Raw genomic sequence first — 15,777 nt, 5'->3', positions numbered from 1 at the left:
GAATCTAAGAGTTTGTGAGAACAACAACAACAAAAAAAGTAAAACTAGAGAAATAAGGTGTTCTTTCTGCTTGTACTAAAAATAAATATTTTGGAATTCAGTTATATTAAAATATGTCATTCTTTGTAATATTTTAATTTATAAACATATATTTTACTGTATATTTGATTTAAATAAATGAATCTCACTTTTTTTTCCTTAGCCACACAAAAGTGCAGTTTGTATTTTGCTAGCTGTTAGTATATTAATTATTTGCTTCATTCTGCTTTTGTTCATTTTGTCTTTTAAATTTTGCTAGTCGCTAACCGAATAAGTATTATTGATTGATTAGTCACACACAAGTGGCAAACCTTGTGCCATTTTGAGGATAACCCAAGACAATTGATAGAATTGTAAAAGATTTGCTTGAACAGGTCTTTCTCACTGATTTATTTTCCCTTTATCTTCCTTTCTGACAGAGCGACAGAATCCACCTACTTTCACCAAGAAGTTGTCTGAAACAGTAGAAGAAACGGAAGGAAACAGCTTTAAACTTGAGGGCCGTGTTTCTGGTACCCAACCTCTGATGGTTGCTTGGTACAAAAATAACCAGGAAATCTATGGAAGCCCTAAATGTGAACTAGCCTTTGAGAACAATACTATTCTGCTATTCATTAAAAATGCAGAACCAGCTGATGCAGGCTTATATACCTGTAAAGTATCCAATGAAGCTGGCAGCGCCCTGTGTACTTCCTCTGTTGTTATTAAAGGTTAGTTCATTTCCTAGAGGCCTACTGTATTGTATTCCTTTTATTAGCTCCTACTATTTACTATTGGGTCCAAATGATCAGAACAGTAATTTCATTGCAACTGTCACTCTGTATTTGACAACATAAATCAATTCTACATGTATGGTTTTACACCAGGTTGCAGCACAATAAGATGACAGAAAACTCTACTGGACTGCTGAATTATTTCAATTTCATTTCTTAAAATGTTCACTCCTGATCCTATTTGAAGGGTGCACTCCTTTGTCCCATAAATTAATAATTGATTGATGTGGTTCTGCAAAACTTACCTTTCTTCATTTTTTTAAAAAAAAATGTTATTATTCATCCTCAAGGCCACATTTTCTAATGAAAAACAATCCTTTTATTCTTCTTCACTCTCAGCCCAGGAAGTTCAGCCATGAATAGAGGAAAATGCTTTTTCTAGGGGTCCAATTTTGGTATATCATATACATTGGCAATTGTTATGATTCACCAGCATAGATACAAGTATGCCAATAAAATGTAAATCTTCCATCTATGATCTATCTAGAAGTAGTCATCTATCTAGGATATTTTCCATGTTTAAAATAACCTTCACCTTGACAATATTCATATTACATTTAGCATAAAAGATAGGCAGTGAAGATATATATATATATATATATATATATATATATATATATATATATATCCTTAATAATACTAAAAATGCGAATCCTGGGCATCATAATACAAATTAAAAGAAAAGCAAACACCAGGATAAAATAACCAGACCGTTTAATGCAAACAAGCCTGTAGATAAAAAGTCACATTAAACGGTCTAGTTATTTTATCCTGGTACATGGAGGGAAGTGTGTAGTGGAGTGCCCCAGGGCTCCGTTCTTTGCCCAATGCTCTTCAACATCTTCATCAACGATTTGGATGAGGGGATAGATGGGGAAATCATCAAATTTGCAGACAACATCAAGCTGGCAGGAATAGCCAACACTCCAGAAGATTGGCTTAAGATACAGGAGGATGTGGACAGACTTAAACACTGGGCACTATCTAACAAAATGAAATTCAATGGTGAAAAAAGTAAGGTTCTACATTTAGACAAGAAAAACCAAATGTACACGTATAGTATAGGGGGTACCTTACTCAATAATAGTAACTGTGAGAGGGATCTCGGAGTCCTAGTGGACAATCACTTAAATATGAGCCAGCAGTGTGCTGCAGCTGCCAAAAAAACCAACACAGTGCTAGGCTGCATTAACAGAGGGACAGAATCAAGATCACGTGAAGTATTAATACCACTTTACAATGCCTTGATAAGGCCACACTTGGAATACTGCATTCAGTTTTGGTTACCACGATGTAAAAAAGATGTTGCAACTCTAGAAAGAGTACAGAGAAGAACAACAATGATGATTAGGAGACTGGAGGCTAAAACATATAAGGAACAGTTGCTGGAATTGGGTATGTCTAGTTTAATGAAGAGAAGTATGAGGGGGGATATGATAGCAGTCTCCCAGTATCTCAGGGGCTGCCACAAAGAAGAGAGAGTCAAGCTATTCTCCAAAGAGCCTGAAGGCAGGACAAGAAGCAACGGATGGAAACTAATCAAAGAGAGAAGCAAACTAGAAATAAGGAGAAACTTCCTGACAATTAGAACAATTAACCAGTGGAACAACCTGTCTCCAGAAGCAGTGAATGCTCCAACACTGGAAGTTTTTAAAAAGAGACTGGACAGCCATTTGTCCGAAATGGTATAGGGTTTCCTGCCTGAGCAGGGGGTTGGACTAGATGACCTCCAAGGTCTCTTCCAACATTATTATTATTATGGATCATCGCACAGTCAGCCAGATGTTCAGACTGGATTTGGTATTTTGTCTACTTATTGAGTCCTTACCAAGGACCTGGGATAGGCAGATGTGGATGTTTGATGGTATTACAGATATCGTCACAGGACGGAAGCAGTTCCTAGTAAGGCTACTTTTGCAATTGACTAATGGCAAATTTGTCAATACCAATGGTGTTCAAGTGGTGCTCCAGTTGTTTTGGGATTGCACCCAAGGCGTCTATTACTATTGGTACTACTCTTGCTTGCCTTTGCCACATTCATTCTATTTCTATTTGGAGGTCTTTGTATTTTGTTATTTTCTCCAGTTCTTTCTCGTCTATTCTGCTGTCTCCAGCACTGCCACATCTATTATTATTATTATTATTATTATTATTATTATTATTATTATTATTATTATTATTATATTGTACTGAGAAAATGGAGTTAATTCATTGCATCATATTATTCTTACTTGGATATGTACCTTTTTTTATTTAAGATGAATAGTAATCTAACTACTTTCCTCCTCTTGCTTCCTTAATATTATCACATTTCAGAACCTAAAAAGCCTCCAGCATTTGATCGACCTCTTAAACCAGTGACAATAGATGAGGGCAAGATCCTGCAACTGGCCTGCCATGTAGTTGGATCACAGCCCATAAAGATCCAGTGGCTCAAAGCTGGGAGAGAGCTCAGATCGTCTGATAAGTGCAACTTTAGCTTTGCGAACGGAACGGCTCTCTTAGAAATCCAAGCAGTTACTAAAACTGATTCTGCCGAATATGTGTGCAAAGCCTCAAATGCAGCTGGAAGTGATTCTTCTAAGTCAAAAGTGACAGTTAAAGGTACAGTTAAATTGAATATTTAGCGAGAGAAAAAAACAGCAATTCAGAACCCCAGGAACTACTATGAAGACTTTATAAACATGCCAAAGTGACTTATTTTGTCAAGCATGTAATACACTGTAGCACACATAAGAATAGGCATAATGATGTGCCTTAATAGTAGCATTTAATAATAGGGCTACTTAATTTACAGTGGTTTGAATGAAATTAAATCAAACAAAATTGCTCTAATACGTACCCTGTATTTGCAACAGTGCTCTTTTACTTCTCATTGGCACATATACCTATCATACCACTCCCTTTTGAGAAAAGCAACATTATGCAAAACACAGAAAAATAAATAAAATATAGAAAGAAATTAAAGGCATGAGAAAATAAATATGTAATTTATTCCAACTACCAATCAGCATACCTCTCCAAATGGTTCTTACTTTCATCATATTAATAAACTGATTCATACACTGGTTTTTGTTTTTTAACTTTTGATCTCTCTCTCTCTTTGAAGATCTCACCTCCATCCAAATATCTTCCTTCCCTTTCACCCTTCTTTCTTCTTCTTATATTTGCTTTGTGATTTAGTTCTCATTTGTACTATCCGTATGACTAATCCTACTCAACATACTTCTTTTGTATTGACACATACAAACACACATTCCATATATATATATATATATATATATATATATATATATATATATATATATATATATATATATGTTTTCTGAGGTTTTCGCGGGTGTTTGTATGTAGGTCTTTGGTTGTTCGGGTTTTCTCCCGCGTAAAATTGGAAGTGTCTTGGCGACGTTTCGACGAAGTCCCATTCGTCATCTTCAGGCTGGTGCTTTCAGCTTCGTGCTTCGAGGAGCACGAAGCTGAAAGCACCAGCCTGAAGATGACGAATGGGAATTCGTCGAAACGTCTCCAAGACACTTCCAATTTTACGCGGGAGAAAACCCGAACAACCAAAGACATATATATCATCATCATCTTCAGGCTGGTGTTTTCAGCTTCATGCTTCAAGGAGCAACATTGCTCCTCGAAGCACGAAGCTGAAAACAACAGCCTGAAGATGACGAATGGGACTTCGTCGAAACGTCGCCAAGACACTTCCAATTTTACGCGGGAGAAAACCCGAACAACCAAAGACCTACATACAAACACCCGCGAAAACCTCAGAAAAATATATATATATATATATATATATATATATATATATATATATATATATATATATAGTACCCAATCATTCTTGACACCTTTCTGCACATACTTTTTAAGTACCATATTCCCATTACCTCCAATTTACTTTTATGTTTCTTGTGGCATGTCAAATCCTCCTTTCCATATAACAGAATGGATACTTACCTACAGCCTATTTACTTCACTAAGCTTTGACTTCTATGCATTTTCTCATCCACAGCCTTAAAAACCTATTTTGTATTTCCCATTAGTGCAACTCATATATTTTTGTGGCACTGTGTAACATAATTCTTTTCATTTGGTTCCAAGTAGTTTCAGCAGACTGCAGTAACACCAAGATACTTGGACCCCAAAGCTTACAAGAATATGTAAATTATGACATTTGATAGTTGCTTCCTGCTCACTCCCTTAAATGATCTTCCTTATTTATATGTATTTCACCTTCATTAATTTGTACAAGTAACTCAAGGCAGCAAACATATCCAACATATTTTCCTCTTCTTATATTCCTTGTAAGGTAAGTTGGGCTGAGACAGAGTGACTGACCCAAAGTCACCCAGCTGGCTTTCATGGCTAAGGCAGGACTAGAACTCATGTTCTCCCAGTTGCCTTAACCACTAGACAAAACTGACTCTCATATTCTCTTTCTTTGCATCAATTCTCCATTATTTTCATTCATTACTTTTTAAATATACTATATTTACTCAGTGCTAGATAATAAATTCTCCAAGTACTGTAGAATTCAAATTTAGAAAAAAAATCCTCTATGGATAATGTTTACTTTATTTGAGCATTGTCATTTTCATTTCTGCAACATCCTTCCTTTGCTTTGCCTTCCAGAAAAACCTGCAGCTGCACCAGTTGCTAAGAAAGCACCTACTGATGCAAGGCTTTATTTTGTCTCTGAACCTCAAAGTATCACAATAATTGAAAGTAAGCCCACTTTCTAAACATTTTCTTACCCATATCTGTTGACTACTCTCTTACTTCAACCTATGGTTGACATTTTCTTTCCTCTGTGTCTTTTTTTCAAACAGAGAGCTTAGCAACCTTTACTGCTAAAGTCGGTGGTGATCCGATCCCCAATGTGAAATGGATGAAAGGAAAGTGGAGGCAACTCAATCAAGGAGGCCGCATTATAATCCAGCAAAAAGGAGATGAGGCCAAGCTGGAAATCAAAGATGCAACAAAAACTGATTCTGGGCAGTATAGATGTGTGGCTTTTAATGAGCACGGTGAAATTGAAAGTGTTGTCAACCTTCAGGTTGAGGAACGAAAGAAACAAGTTATTGAAGGTGATCTAAGAGCAAAACTGAAGAAGTAAGTGTTAAAAGTTTTCCAATAATGTTAAACTGTGAGACGGAAAGCTTGCTTTAATAGTTAGAAGTTGGAAAATAAAATATAATTCAGCTCATTTGAAAACATTCCTTCATCCTTCTTTAATGCTGATGATACTAGAAGTTATCGTGTTAAAAATAAATGTACATGTGAGGAATGTAGAGTGAGGGATACTCAAAAAAGATGGCATTTTAAATGCCACAAAGATAAGCAAAACAGATGGTTAGGAGGAGCTTAACGTAATATCATTGTAACAGTTGTTTCCTTTGCTGGATTATAAGGTCCTTAGTGTCACTCATCCCCTAGTGAAGTCTTGTTTGCATTACAAGTAATGTTTTCTATGGCTTTCCCCGGAAGACCATTCAAAAGTTCCATCTGGTCCAGAATATGATAGTGCAAGTAATTATGAATGTACTTCTGTTAATCCATCTAAGGTCTCAATTCTGCAAGTTTTAGTGGTTACCAATTGGCTTCCAGGTGCAATTCAAGGTGCTAATAGTCTTCCATAAGCTTATACTATTAGATGTGACAGAGTGGTGTTTTTCAGATCCCATCAATAAAACAATGTTGTATTGTGGGACCCTGCAGATGCAGTTTCTGTAATGTCATGCATTGGAAACACATCCCCACAAAAATCCATATGGCCCCAACTGTGTTATTCTTTAGGATGTTCTTAAAGATTTGTCTCTTCCAGGGCAATTTGTGAACCCACTATGGTTCACAAAACAGCCATCCCTAGAATGGCTGTTTTTATTTTTTTATTATTACCTTTTCCTCTTATGTTTCAAACCCTTTTTGTAAGCCACCTTGAGTTACTTGTAAATTGGGCAGGTCTATTGATTGAAAAAAAATGAACATTTTTTATACATATTCTAAAAGTTTTCATTAAGGGAAACAATCCTCTCCAAATGTCTTAATCACCATAGTGTACTATATAATAAAATTTTGTTAGTTATATTGGGTTGTAAAGTGAAACACAGAGGTAGGTCCAATTCTGTTAAATGTCATGAGTCTGACTAATGAAACATTTAAAGAACTAATATTGAATATTCTTGCTTTGACATTAAATCTATAAGGTTGTGATCAAAGTGAGCATTAAGAGTTCTTTTAGCAAAGAACCCTACTTTATTAGGATGAAGATGCTTGGAATATTGGAAAAATTATAAAGCATTTCACACAAGCTGTAAGTTTAATGGATGTTGGTGTCTATTTGCTTAATGAATAATTTCTTCATTTCTGCAGAACTCCAACAAAAAAGAAGGAGGGTGAGGAAGAGCAGGCAATTGATATCATGGAACTCCTAAAAAATGTAGATCCTAAAGAATATGAAAAATACGCCCGCATGTATGGAATCACAGATTTCCGAGGTCTTCTACAAGCATTTGAGATGCTAAAAGAAAGCCAGGCAGAAGAAACACACAGACTGGTAAAAAAAACAATATTTTCATTTATTAAAAAATCATTTTAAACCATATTTCTGATACTTTAAGAAAGGTGTTCAATGTTTAAGAGGTCAAATTATTCATTTAAAGTGAATATTCTGCAATGGACATTATTATTGACTCTAAATCAGAATTAGTTGGGGTAGTTTCTCCCCAAAATTTTCATATAGTCTTTCTGGTTATTAATAAAAGCCAAAACACATGAATAAGGGCCCCATGGACAAGGGGGAAGTATTTTGCCTTTTTTTATAGAAGGCAACTTCTACTAAGATTTTTGAGAAATGTTCATATGATTCAGAAATGTGTTAGTTGTGAGGGGACTTTACTAATCAAAAATAGTATCTATAATTAAATTTGTGGGCTACAATCTCTACTTACTCCTAAAAGTATATCTTCTCTACAACAATTTTTCCAATCAGCTATTTTGAAAATTTGGAGATTGAAGTCCAGTAAATCTGGAGGGCACTAGTCTGGAAAAGCTGTACTAGACAATTTCTGTTCAATGTTCTTTCTCTAAGGACTAAAATACCAGAGTCCCAAATTTTTAACATTTGCAATCAGGAATAGCAAAGAGAAAAATTAGTTTGATAATTCTGAGTAAGCTGCTTAATTTGAATAAATGTTGACATTTCCAAAACGTTAAAGGCTAGCCATAATGTACTGAAGTAATTAGTTCTCTAATGGATATAGATATTTCCTTTAGTTTAATAAAGTTTTACCATTATGTTGGTTTATATTGTTTATAAAGTAGAACATTAAAAAAATCATATTAATTCATGGTCTTGTTTTTAACAGGAGATTGAAGTAAAAGAGAGATCAAGGAGAGAAGAACAAGAGTTTGATGAACTTGTAGCATTCATTCAACAAAGGCTTACCCAGACAGAGGTAATTGTCATATATTAATTATAATAATGTATAATTAATGTTGCCTGTTTACAGAGTGATTTTATAGTGGGACTAGTGCTTAACACAGAGACTCAAAATTATGAAAAATATTTTTCAGCCTGTTACTTTGATCAGAGATATTGAAGATCTGACTGTGTTGACAGAGGAAGATGCTGTCTTTGAATGTGAGATTAAAATAAACTATCCCGAAATCAGACTAACCTGGTACAAAGGCACAGAGAGATTGCTCTCAAACAAGAAGTATGAAATCAAAATTGAAGGAGACAGGCATATTCTTAAAATCAGGAATTGTCAACTTGGAGATCAAGCAAATTATAGGGTGGTCTGCGGTCCACATATTGCCAGTGCTAAGCTTCATGTGATTGGTAAGTGCAAAATTTTGATCGACCCAATATTTAAAATTATCTGAGGTAGTTTTGGGTTGGTATTTTCTAAAACATAGAATGGTGGCCCACAGGCCGGATGCGTCACACGAAGGCCATGCCCACCCAGGTTCCGCAAAGGCAAAAAATGTCATGATACATCACGATACATCATGTGACGTGATCAAGTTCGACACCCGTGTTCTAAAACATGCATTTTTAACTTGCTAACAGAACCTGCCGTTGAACGTCATCTGCGTGACACTTCCCTCAAAGAAGGCTTTACCTGCTCTTTGGTTTGTCAATTCTCTGTGCCAAATGCAAAATCTCAGTGGTACAGAAACGGAAAGGTCCTTCAGATAGGAGGCAGATATTCCACCGATGTCTCTGATAAAGTGCACAGACTCATTATCAAAGATGTAAGAACAGAAGACCAGGGACAATACACCTGCAGGTTTGACCATCTAGAAACAACTGCTGACCTAATAATTGAAGGTTTGTAACAAGAGTTTGTGTTGTCATGAAATAAGCCGACTTAGATAAATCTTAATCGCACCTTAATAACACAGTTGCTTTTCTAAAGTTATTTTTGTTTGTCGTCATATATTTAACTGTTTTATATTTTTTTCAACATTCTTGTAACCTGATGATAGGCTTTTTAACTCATTTGTTTCTTCTTTTGATCTGATTTTTGCTATGATTATAACAATGAACTCCAATTTATCTATCTCCTATGCTTCCTTTAATATGAGTATGAGAAAGACTAATAACTACCTGATACAGGTAGTCCTCGACTTATGACAGTTCATTTAGTGACCATTCAAAGTTACAACATCCCTGAAAAAAGTGACTTATGAGCGTTTTCACACTTACAACTGTGGCAGCATCCTCATGATCATGTGATTAAAATTTGGATGCTTGGCAATTGGTTAATATTTATGACAGTTGCAGTGTCACAGGATGATATGATCATCTTTTTCAGCCTTCTGATAAGCAGAGTCAATGGGGAAGCCAGATTCACTTAACAACTGTGTTACTAACTTAACAGCTGCAGTCAATGCTTTTTTTCTAAAAAAAAAAAAAGGTGCTGGAACTCACACACGTCATACAACCGGCCTTGCCTACCCTACAAGGTTCCATCCAAAAAAGGTGCCGGAACTCTGTTCTGGGCGTTCTATGAGAAAAAAAGCCCTGACTGCAGCGATTCACTTAACAACTGTGGCAAGAAAGATCGTAAAATGGGGCAATGCTCACTTAACAAATGCCTCACTTAGCAACCTAAATTTTGAGCTCAGTTGTGGATCATAAGTCGAGGACTACCTGTACTTCAAATCCATTTTGAAACTCAAACTCCATTCACAGGAAAACAATGACACTGTATGACTTTGTCTGTTTGAACTGAAACATGCATGGGTATGAATATACCTACACATGCACAAACACAAGCATACATACATATATCTGCAGGCACAAAACTGTGAAAAAATAAAAAATAAAACCAAATGAAACATGAGACTAATTGTCCTTTTTTTCCCCCAATTTGCTTGAAAAACTGTAGCTGAACCAATTCAGTTTACAAAGACCATCCAAAATATTGTGGTCAGCGAACACCAGTCTGCAACCTTTGAGTGCGAAGTCTCCTTTGACAATGCAATCGTCACGTGGTACAAAGGGTCCGTGGAACTCAAGGAGAGTCCGAAGTACAGCTTTAGAAGCGAAGGTCGATGCCATTACATGACTATCCACAATGTTACCTCAGATGATGAAGGTGACTTGATTCTCCCTCTTGCTGGTCTTTCCTATTTCTAAAAACATGTAAACCACCATAAATAACATCACACCATTTATTTATTTGTTCGTTTGTTATTAGGTGTGTATTCAGTTATTGCTTGCCTTGAACCAAGAGGTGAAGCAAGAAGCACTGCTGAACTCTACCTCACCACTAAAGGTCAGTTCCTCTTTGCTACAGATTTCACGTAGGCATGGTCTTGCTGAATAAATATTTCTGAAGTGGAAATGATTCCAAACACAATCATTTGATTTCTTCTCTTGCAGAAATTAAACTAGAAATAAAGCCGCCAGGTAAGGAAAAGACACAATGAATGAATGCCATTTGAGTCACCTTTTATGTTTGTACATTTTTTTATCGTAAAAGACTTTTATAGCTGCCCATACTGTAACCATAACCCTGGGATATGTAGAAAACAGCAAAAAGAACAATCACAACAAAAACCAAGTAAGCAGAATAAAAATTGATTAAAAACTTTTTGGCACCCCAGAACAGCACTCTACCATATATCCCCATGCCATCTTAGTGTGCTCTGGCCCAGTATGAAGCATCAAAACCAAACCTTTTTTTAATTTTTATGCCACATGTTGCGCATGCAGAAAAATCTGCTTCTGGTTTTTTTATAATTCTGCACAAATATTTAACTCTCAGTTCAACTTTTTCCATAGTTGGCCGTAAATGTAAGAACACATCCAACTGAAATGTTCCTTTCCTTTTATCTGTAGTTGTATTGTGGATGGTAATACTTTATAATGATGCTCATCTGGTGGTGGTTCTATGTTCTATAATATGATTCCCATGCACTCCAAAAAGCCACCTGAAATAGAAAATGCTCACCACCTATAACATCTTTTCCCAAGGGAAACAGTCATTTGATTGGATGGGAGGTTGGGTGTGCTCTGATTGGATGGGGGGTTGGCTGTGCTCTGATTGGTTGGGGGAGTGTTCAGTTTGGATGGGGGCTTTGTTGTGCTCAGGTTAGTCTGAGTTGCACAGGGATGTGAGCTGCATTGCTATTTTTTGGCTTCACGTTCGTGGTCGTGCCTCATCTTCATCTTCATCCAATCAGAGCACAGCCAAGCTCCTAACCAACCCGCCCTTATTGACAAACGACTCCCTAACACAAAAAATGACACCAGACCCACACTCACAAAAACCACACAGGATGTCACCACCACACATCCACGCAAAAAGCAAAGTCAAAGCCACACCGATGATGAGGCATGACCACAAACCAGAAGCCAGACCACAGCTGCATTATTAGCCACTTTAAACCCCTCCAATCCATACATGAAGTAAACTGACACCCACCATGAAGATGAGGCACGACCACGAACACGAAGCCAAAAATAGCAAGGCAGCCCACTATCTTAAACCCCCCCTGTGCTCAGACTAACCTGAGCACAACAAAGCCCCCACCCAAACAGAACACTCCCCCAGCCAATCAGAGTACAGCCAACCCCCCAGCCAATCAGAGCACAACCAACCCCCCCAGCCAATCAGAGCACAGCCAAGCCCCTAACCAATCAGAACACACCTCCACCCAATCAGAACACAGCCAAGCTCACACCCAATCAGTTCATAACCCCACTGGCAGTTAAAAGGAAGAAACAGCTAAGACCACACATTGCTCCTCGAAGCACGAAGCCAAAAACACCAGCCTGAAGATGACGAATGGGACTTCATCGAAACGTCACCAAGACACTTCCAATTTGAAGCGGGAGAAAACCCGAATAACCAAAGACCTACATACAAATACCCGCTTTACAGTGATTTACATCCTCTCTAAGCAGTTTACAGAATCAGGTCATTGCCCCCAACAAACTAGGTCCTCATTTTACTGACCTCAGAAGATGGAAGGCTGAGTCAACCTTGAACCGGTCAGAATCGAACTCCTGGCAGTGAGCAGTGAGAACTGTTTTGTTCCTCCTTCCCATTGTTTTGCATTTTCCCCCTCTGCCGGTCAGTCAGTTTTCTCACCCAATGGCTCATTCTCTATTTTAAATGTTTATTTTTCAGGGTAACTGCATTTTTAGGGCTCCACCCCCCACCCCCAAGGTTTTTGTACTTCTTACTAAATATCAGGTTCTGCACAGACTGCTCATAGATCTTTATGCATGGATGATGCCATATGGATTCAGAAGTCTTGATACTTGGAATATTAGAACAGTATTACGTAGAATGCAGCATATAACCAGATTAATACAATTACTTTGTTACTTGTTCATTGGCTTTCCAGATGTTCCAGATGCTAGAGTTGCAGTTCCAATTGAAGTTCCAGCTGAAGGTAAGCTTTACTTTTAAAAAGACTCTTTTTAACTTAGGCAAAGAAGTATTTAAGAACTGGGCATACCATGAAAACATTTTAATGAATATATTCCTTTTTTTTTTAATAAGATGTCCCTGTTCTTCCTATCTTAATTCCCATGCCAGAAGAGAAGAAGAAAAAAGAAAAAGGTACTGCAGCCTTGCATTTCAGAACTTGTAATCATTGGATACTTTCAAATAGTCTATTTGATCGCATTCTTCACATGCTTAATTATTTTCACTTTTGTTTTTGAAGTGGTTAGAAAGAAAATAATCAAAAAGGTGATTCCAAAGGTCCCAGAGGAAGTTCCACCTCCTAAAGGTATGTCAGATCGTTTGTTCCCAAAGTATAAAGGACATTTATAAACAAGAAGACATGAAGAAAAATTATCATGTCTTTTTGAGCTTCCTTCAAGTTCTTCTAAATACTTAGTATATTTCAAATTTACAGTGAATGACCCAATGCTAAATACCTGAATGGGATACATATCCACTTTAGCTCATATAAAAGAGCTAAACTCTTTTATAAACTATAAAAACTTTAGCTGAGTCTCCTCAGTTTTTAAACAGGAGCGATTTGGTTGCAGCTTTATGACATTAGATTATAACAGGTGAATTTGAAAAGCACATGTATTTATGATATTTTTCTCACGTTTTATGTCTTATTTTTTGCTCTTTAAATGTGATCCTATATCTGTTAGATTCATTGAATTCAGTGAGTTTACTTTTGGTACAGGTAAAGTGCACTCTTAAAATTTCAGTGGAGGTGATAAGTGCTTATTAATACACAGCTCACTGTATAAATTAGTAAACTGAATCCAGTGCCATCTCAGTGTTGCTTGTATGATTCAAAACAAAATCAAATTACACTGAAGTGCAGTTGCATGGTAGGGAAACAAATATCTTACAAGGTATATTTTGAAATGTTTCAGAACCAGTCAAGAAACCAGAACCAGAACCTCCATCTGCTCCAGTCCCAGTCCCCGTCCCAGTCCCAGTCTCAGTCCCCAAAGCAGAAGAAGTTGTTCTAACCAAAGGTGAATAATCAAAGACTGAAATGTGTGTGCCCACAAAATAATATAATAAACTGAAAGGAGTTCTTTGCTTGGGTAATTTAAAACGTGGATGTCATTCTTTGTTCTTCTCTATCATTCTAACTTCTGATCATCCAATTCATGTTGAATTCTTCCTTTCTGCAACATTTGTGTTGTTATTCTGTGAGAGATGGACAGCTTATGACATATGTGCTTACTGACTAAATTACTAAAATATTTGACCAATATATTAAATATCTTTGCTAGAAATGGAAGGAGGGGAGAATTAGGATTTCCATTTAGCAGATTAGTTTCAAGTTATAATAAATATGTCTGTCTTGAATAAAAAAAAATGCCTATGTTTTACAAAAGATGTGTCTTTGAAAAAGCAACCGTATATTATTTCTGAACAGGTGCATTTGTTAATGTATGAGAACACAGATCTCAATTGTTTGTGCAATGTTTTATTTGTAAAAGTTCCAGCCAAGAAACGTGAAGAGGTCAAAGTGACAACTGTGATTAAGAAAAAGGAGCCTGCTTATGAGAAAAGGGAAGAGATCCACGAGGTTCGCAAAGAAACATATGAAGAATGGGAAGAGGAATATGGGGAGAAACATGAATATTATGAAAAAGAAGAAGGTTATGATGAAGGGGAAGAAGAATGGACATATGAAGAAAGAAAAGAGAAAAAACCAGCTTATCGGGAAGAATGGGAAGAGGAGTATGGGGAACAATATGAATACTATGAACGAAAAGAAGGTTATGACGAAGGAGAAGATGAATGGGCATATACAGAAAAACAAGTAACCCTCAAGAAAAAGCCAATTGATCATGAAGAAGGTATATTTCCTTTTTTAAAAAGACAGTTTCATTTTTCTCCCCTTCTCTCTTTTTAAAATAATTTTTATAGACCATTAAATTTACCAATTTCTGTGGTTTTACTGAATTTTCTATTTGATGGCAATGGTAAATTAATAGGATTAGAAAAGTTACATATTTTATTTTTTTGCAACTGTTTAATTGACTGAAATGATTTAGGATATAAGTTTAGTCAGGCTAATTCTGCCAACATGCTTTAGGAGAACAGCAGTACATGTAATATGACATAATGATGCTAGAATATTTAAGAAAATTATATCCAGTACTTGATTATATTAACTTAAACATTTATTCTTTTAAGATTCATCTCATATTTTACTTTGCTACTATTATACACCACTACCTAAGGAAGTTTGATGTGCATTTTTAATTAAATATACTATTCTTATTGTATAACATTTTATTAAATGGATTTTTTTTTTTTTTGCTTTTAGAACAGAGACATAGATAGGGAAGGGAGTAAAATGAATAAGACAACTAATATTGCTTTAAATTAGCATGGGATATTAATAAAGTGTGTCAAAGTTCAAAAGTATCTCTAGTTGTTTCTAGAAATATGTTTTATGTCTGTTGCAGTGGTCCAAGTCCCTAAAAAGCCAGAGCCTGTGCCAAAACGTCCAGAAATTTCAGCCAAGAAAGAAGAAAAGAAAAAAATTACAGTACAAAAAGGTTTGAGCATTAAAATGATAGCACTGAAATATTTTCTACCGTAGCATGTTTCATTTAAAATTTGCTTTTTTAAGGTGCATATTTACTAACAAGTTTACTTTGAATAATACATGACTTAGAAAAAATATATATTAAAGGTTCTAGGCTTCTAAAATATTAGAGTCCAAGACAAGAGACTCTATATTACCAAGATAAGGTATGAAATCCTGCCACAGGAGGTGTTTTTAATCTTTCCATTATGCAATGCATGGAACTATTTTCAGCTCATGTGTAACGAAGACATGTTGAATACTAATCATAAACTCTTGTGTTAAATTTATAAATGTATTGCTAAGAGTACAAAATATGTTGTCTCTATTTGTCCAGCCTTAATATAGTGGACATGGCAACACACTGTCAGGTTGCATTCTGCTTCATCTCACATATTAAAAGGAT

At 36.1% G+C, this 15,777-nt stretch overlaps 1 protein-coding gene across 50 annotated transcripts in view; it reads left to right on the top strand.

Annotated features, from left to right (window-relative positions):
• The window catches only part of TTN (titin), a 313,395-nt gene that overhangs the window by 108,780 nt on the left and 188,838 nt on the right, over nt 1-15,777 (top strand). For all 50 annotated transcript variants that reach the window (XM_039339406.1, XM_039339428.1, XM_039339419.1 and 47 more), the window contains 17 exons: nt 459-749; nt 3,129-3,416; nt 5,457-5,549; nt 5,654-5,936; nt 7,197-7,380; nt 8,192-8,281; nt 8,400-8,667; nt 8,899-9,159; nt 10,223-10,432; nt 10,535-10,612; nt 10,720-10,746; nt 12,693-12,740; nt 12,851-12,910; nt 13,017-13,082; nt 13,693-13,797; nt 14,272-14,634; nt 15,250-15,342. In XM_039339406.1, coding sequence (XP_039195340.1) covers nt 459-749; nt 3,129-3,416; nt 5,457-5,549; nt 5,654-5,936; nt 7,197-7,380; nt 8,192-8,281; nt 8,400-8,667; nt 8,899-9,159; nt 10,223-10,432; nt 10,535-10,612; nt 10,720-10,746; nt 12,693-12,740; nt 12,851-12,910; nt 13,017-13,082; nt 13,693-13,797; nt 14,272-14,634; nt 15,250-15,342 — 2,808 coding nt within the window. The remainder of the gene's footprint in view (nt 1-458; nt 750-3,128; nt 3,417-5,456; nt 5,550-5,653; nt 5,937-7,196; nt 7,381-8,191; nt 8,282-8,399; nt 8,668-8,898; nt 9,160-10,222; nt 10,433-10,534; nt 10,613-10,719; nt 10,747-12,692; nt 12,741-12,850; nt 12,911-13,016; nt 13,083-13,692; nt 13,798-14,271; nt 14,635-15,249; nt 15,343-15,777) is intronic.

This window comes from Crotalus tigris, unplaced genomic scaffold (assembly GCF_016545835.1).
Source record: "Crotalus tigris isolate CLP2741 ecotype Arizona unplaced genomic scaffold, ASM1654583v1 scf7180000017733.2605024, whole genome shotgun sequence".
Lineage (NCBI taxonomy): Eukaryota > Metazoa > Chordata > Lepidosauria > Squamata > Viperidae > Crotalus > Crotalus tigris.
This window is presented reverse-complemented; position numbering and strand designations above follow the sequence as displayed.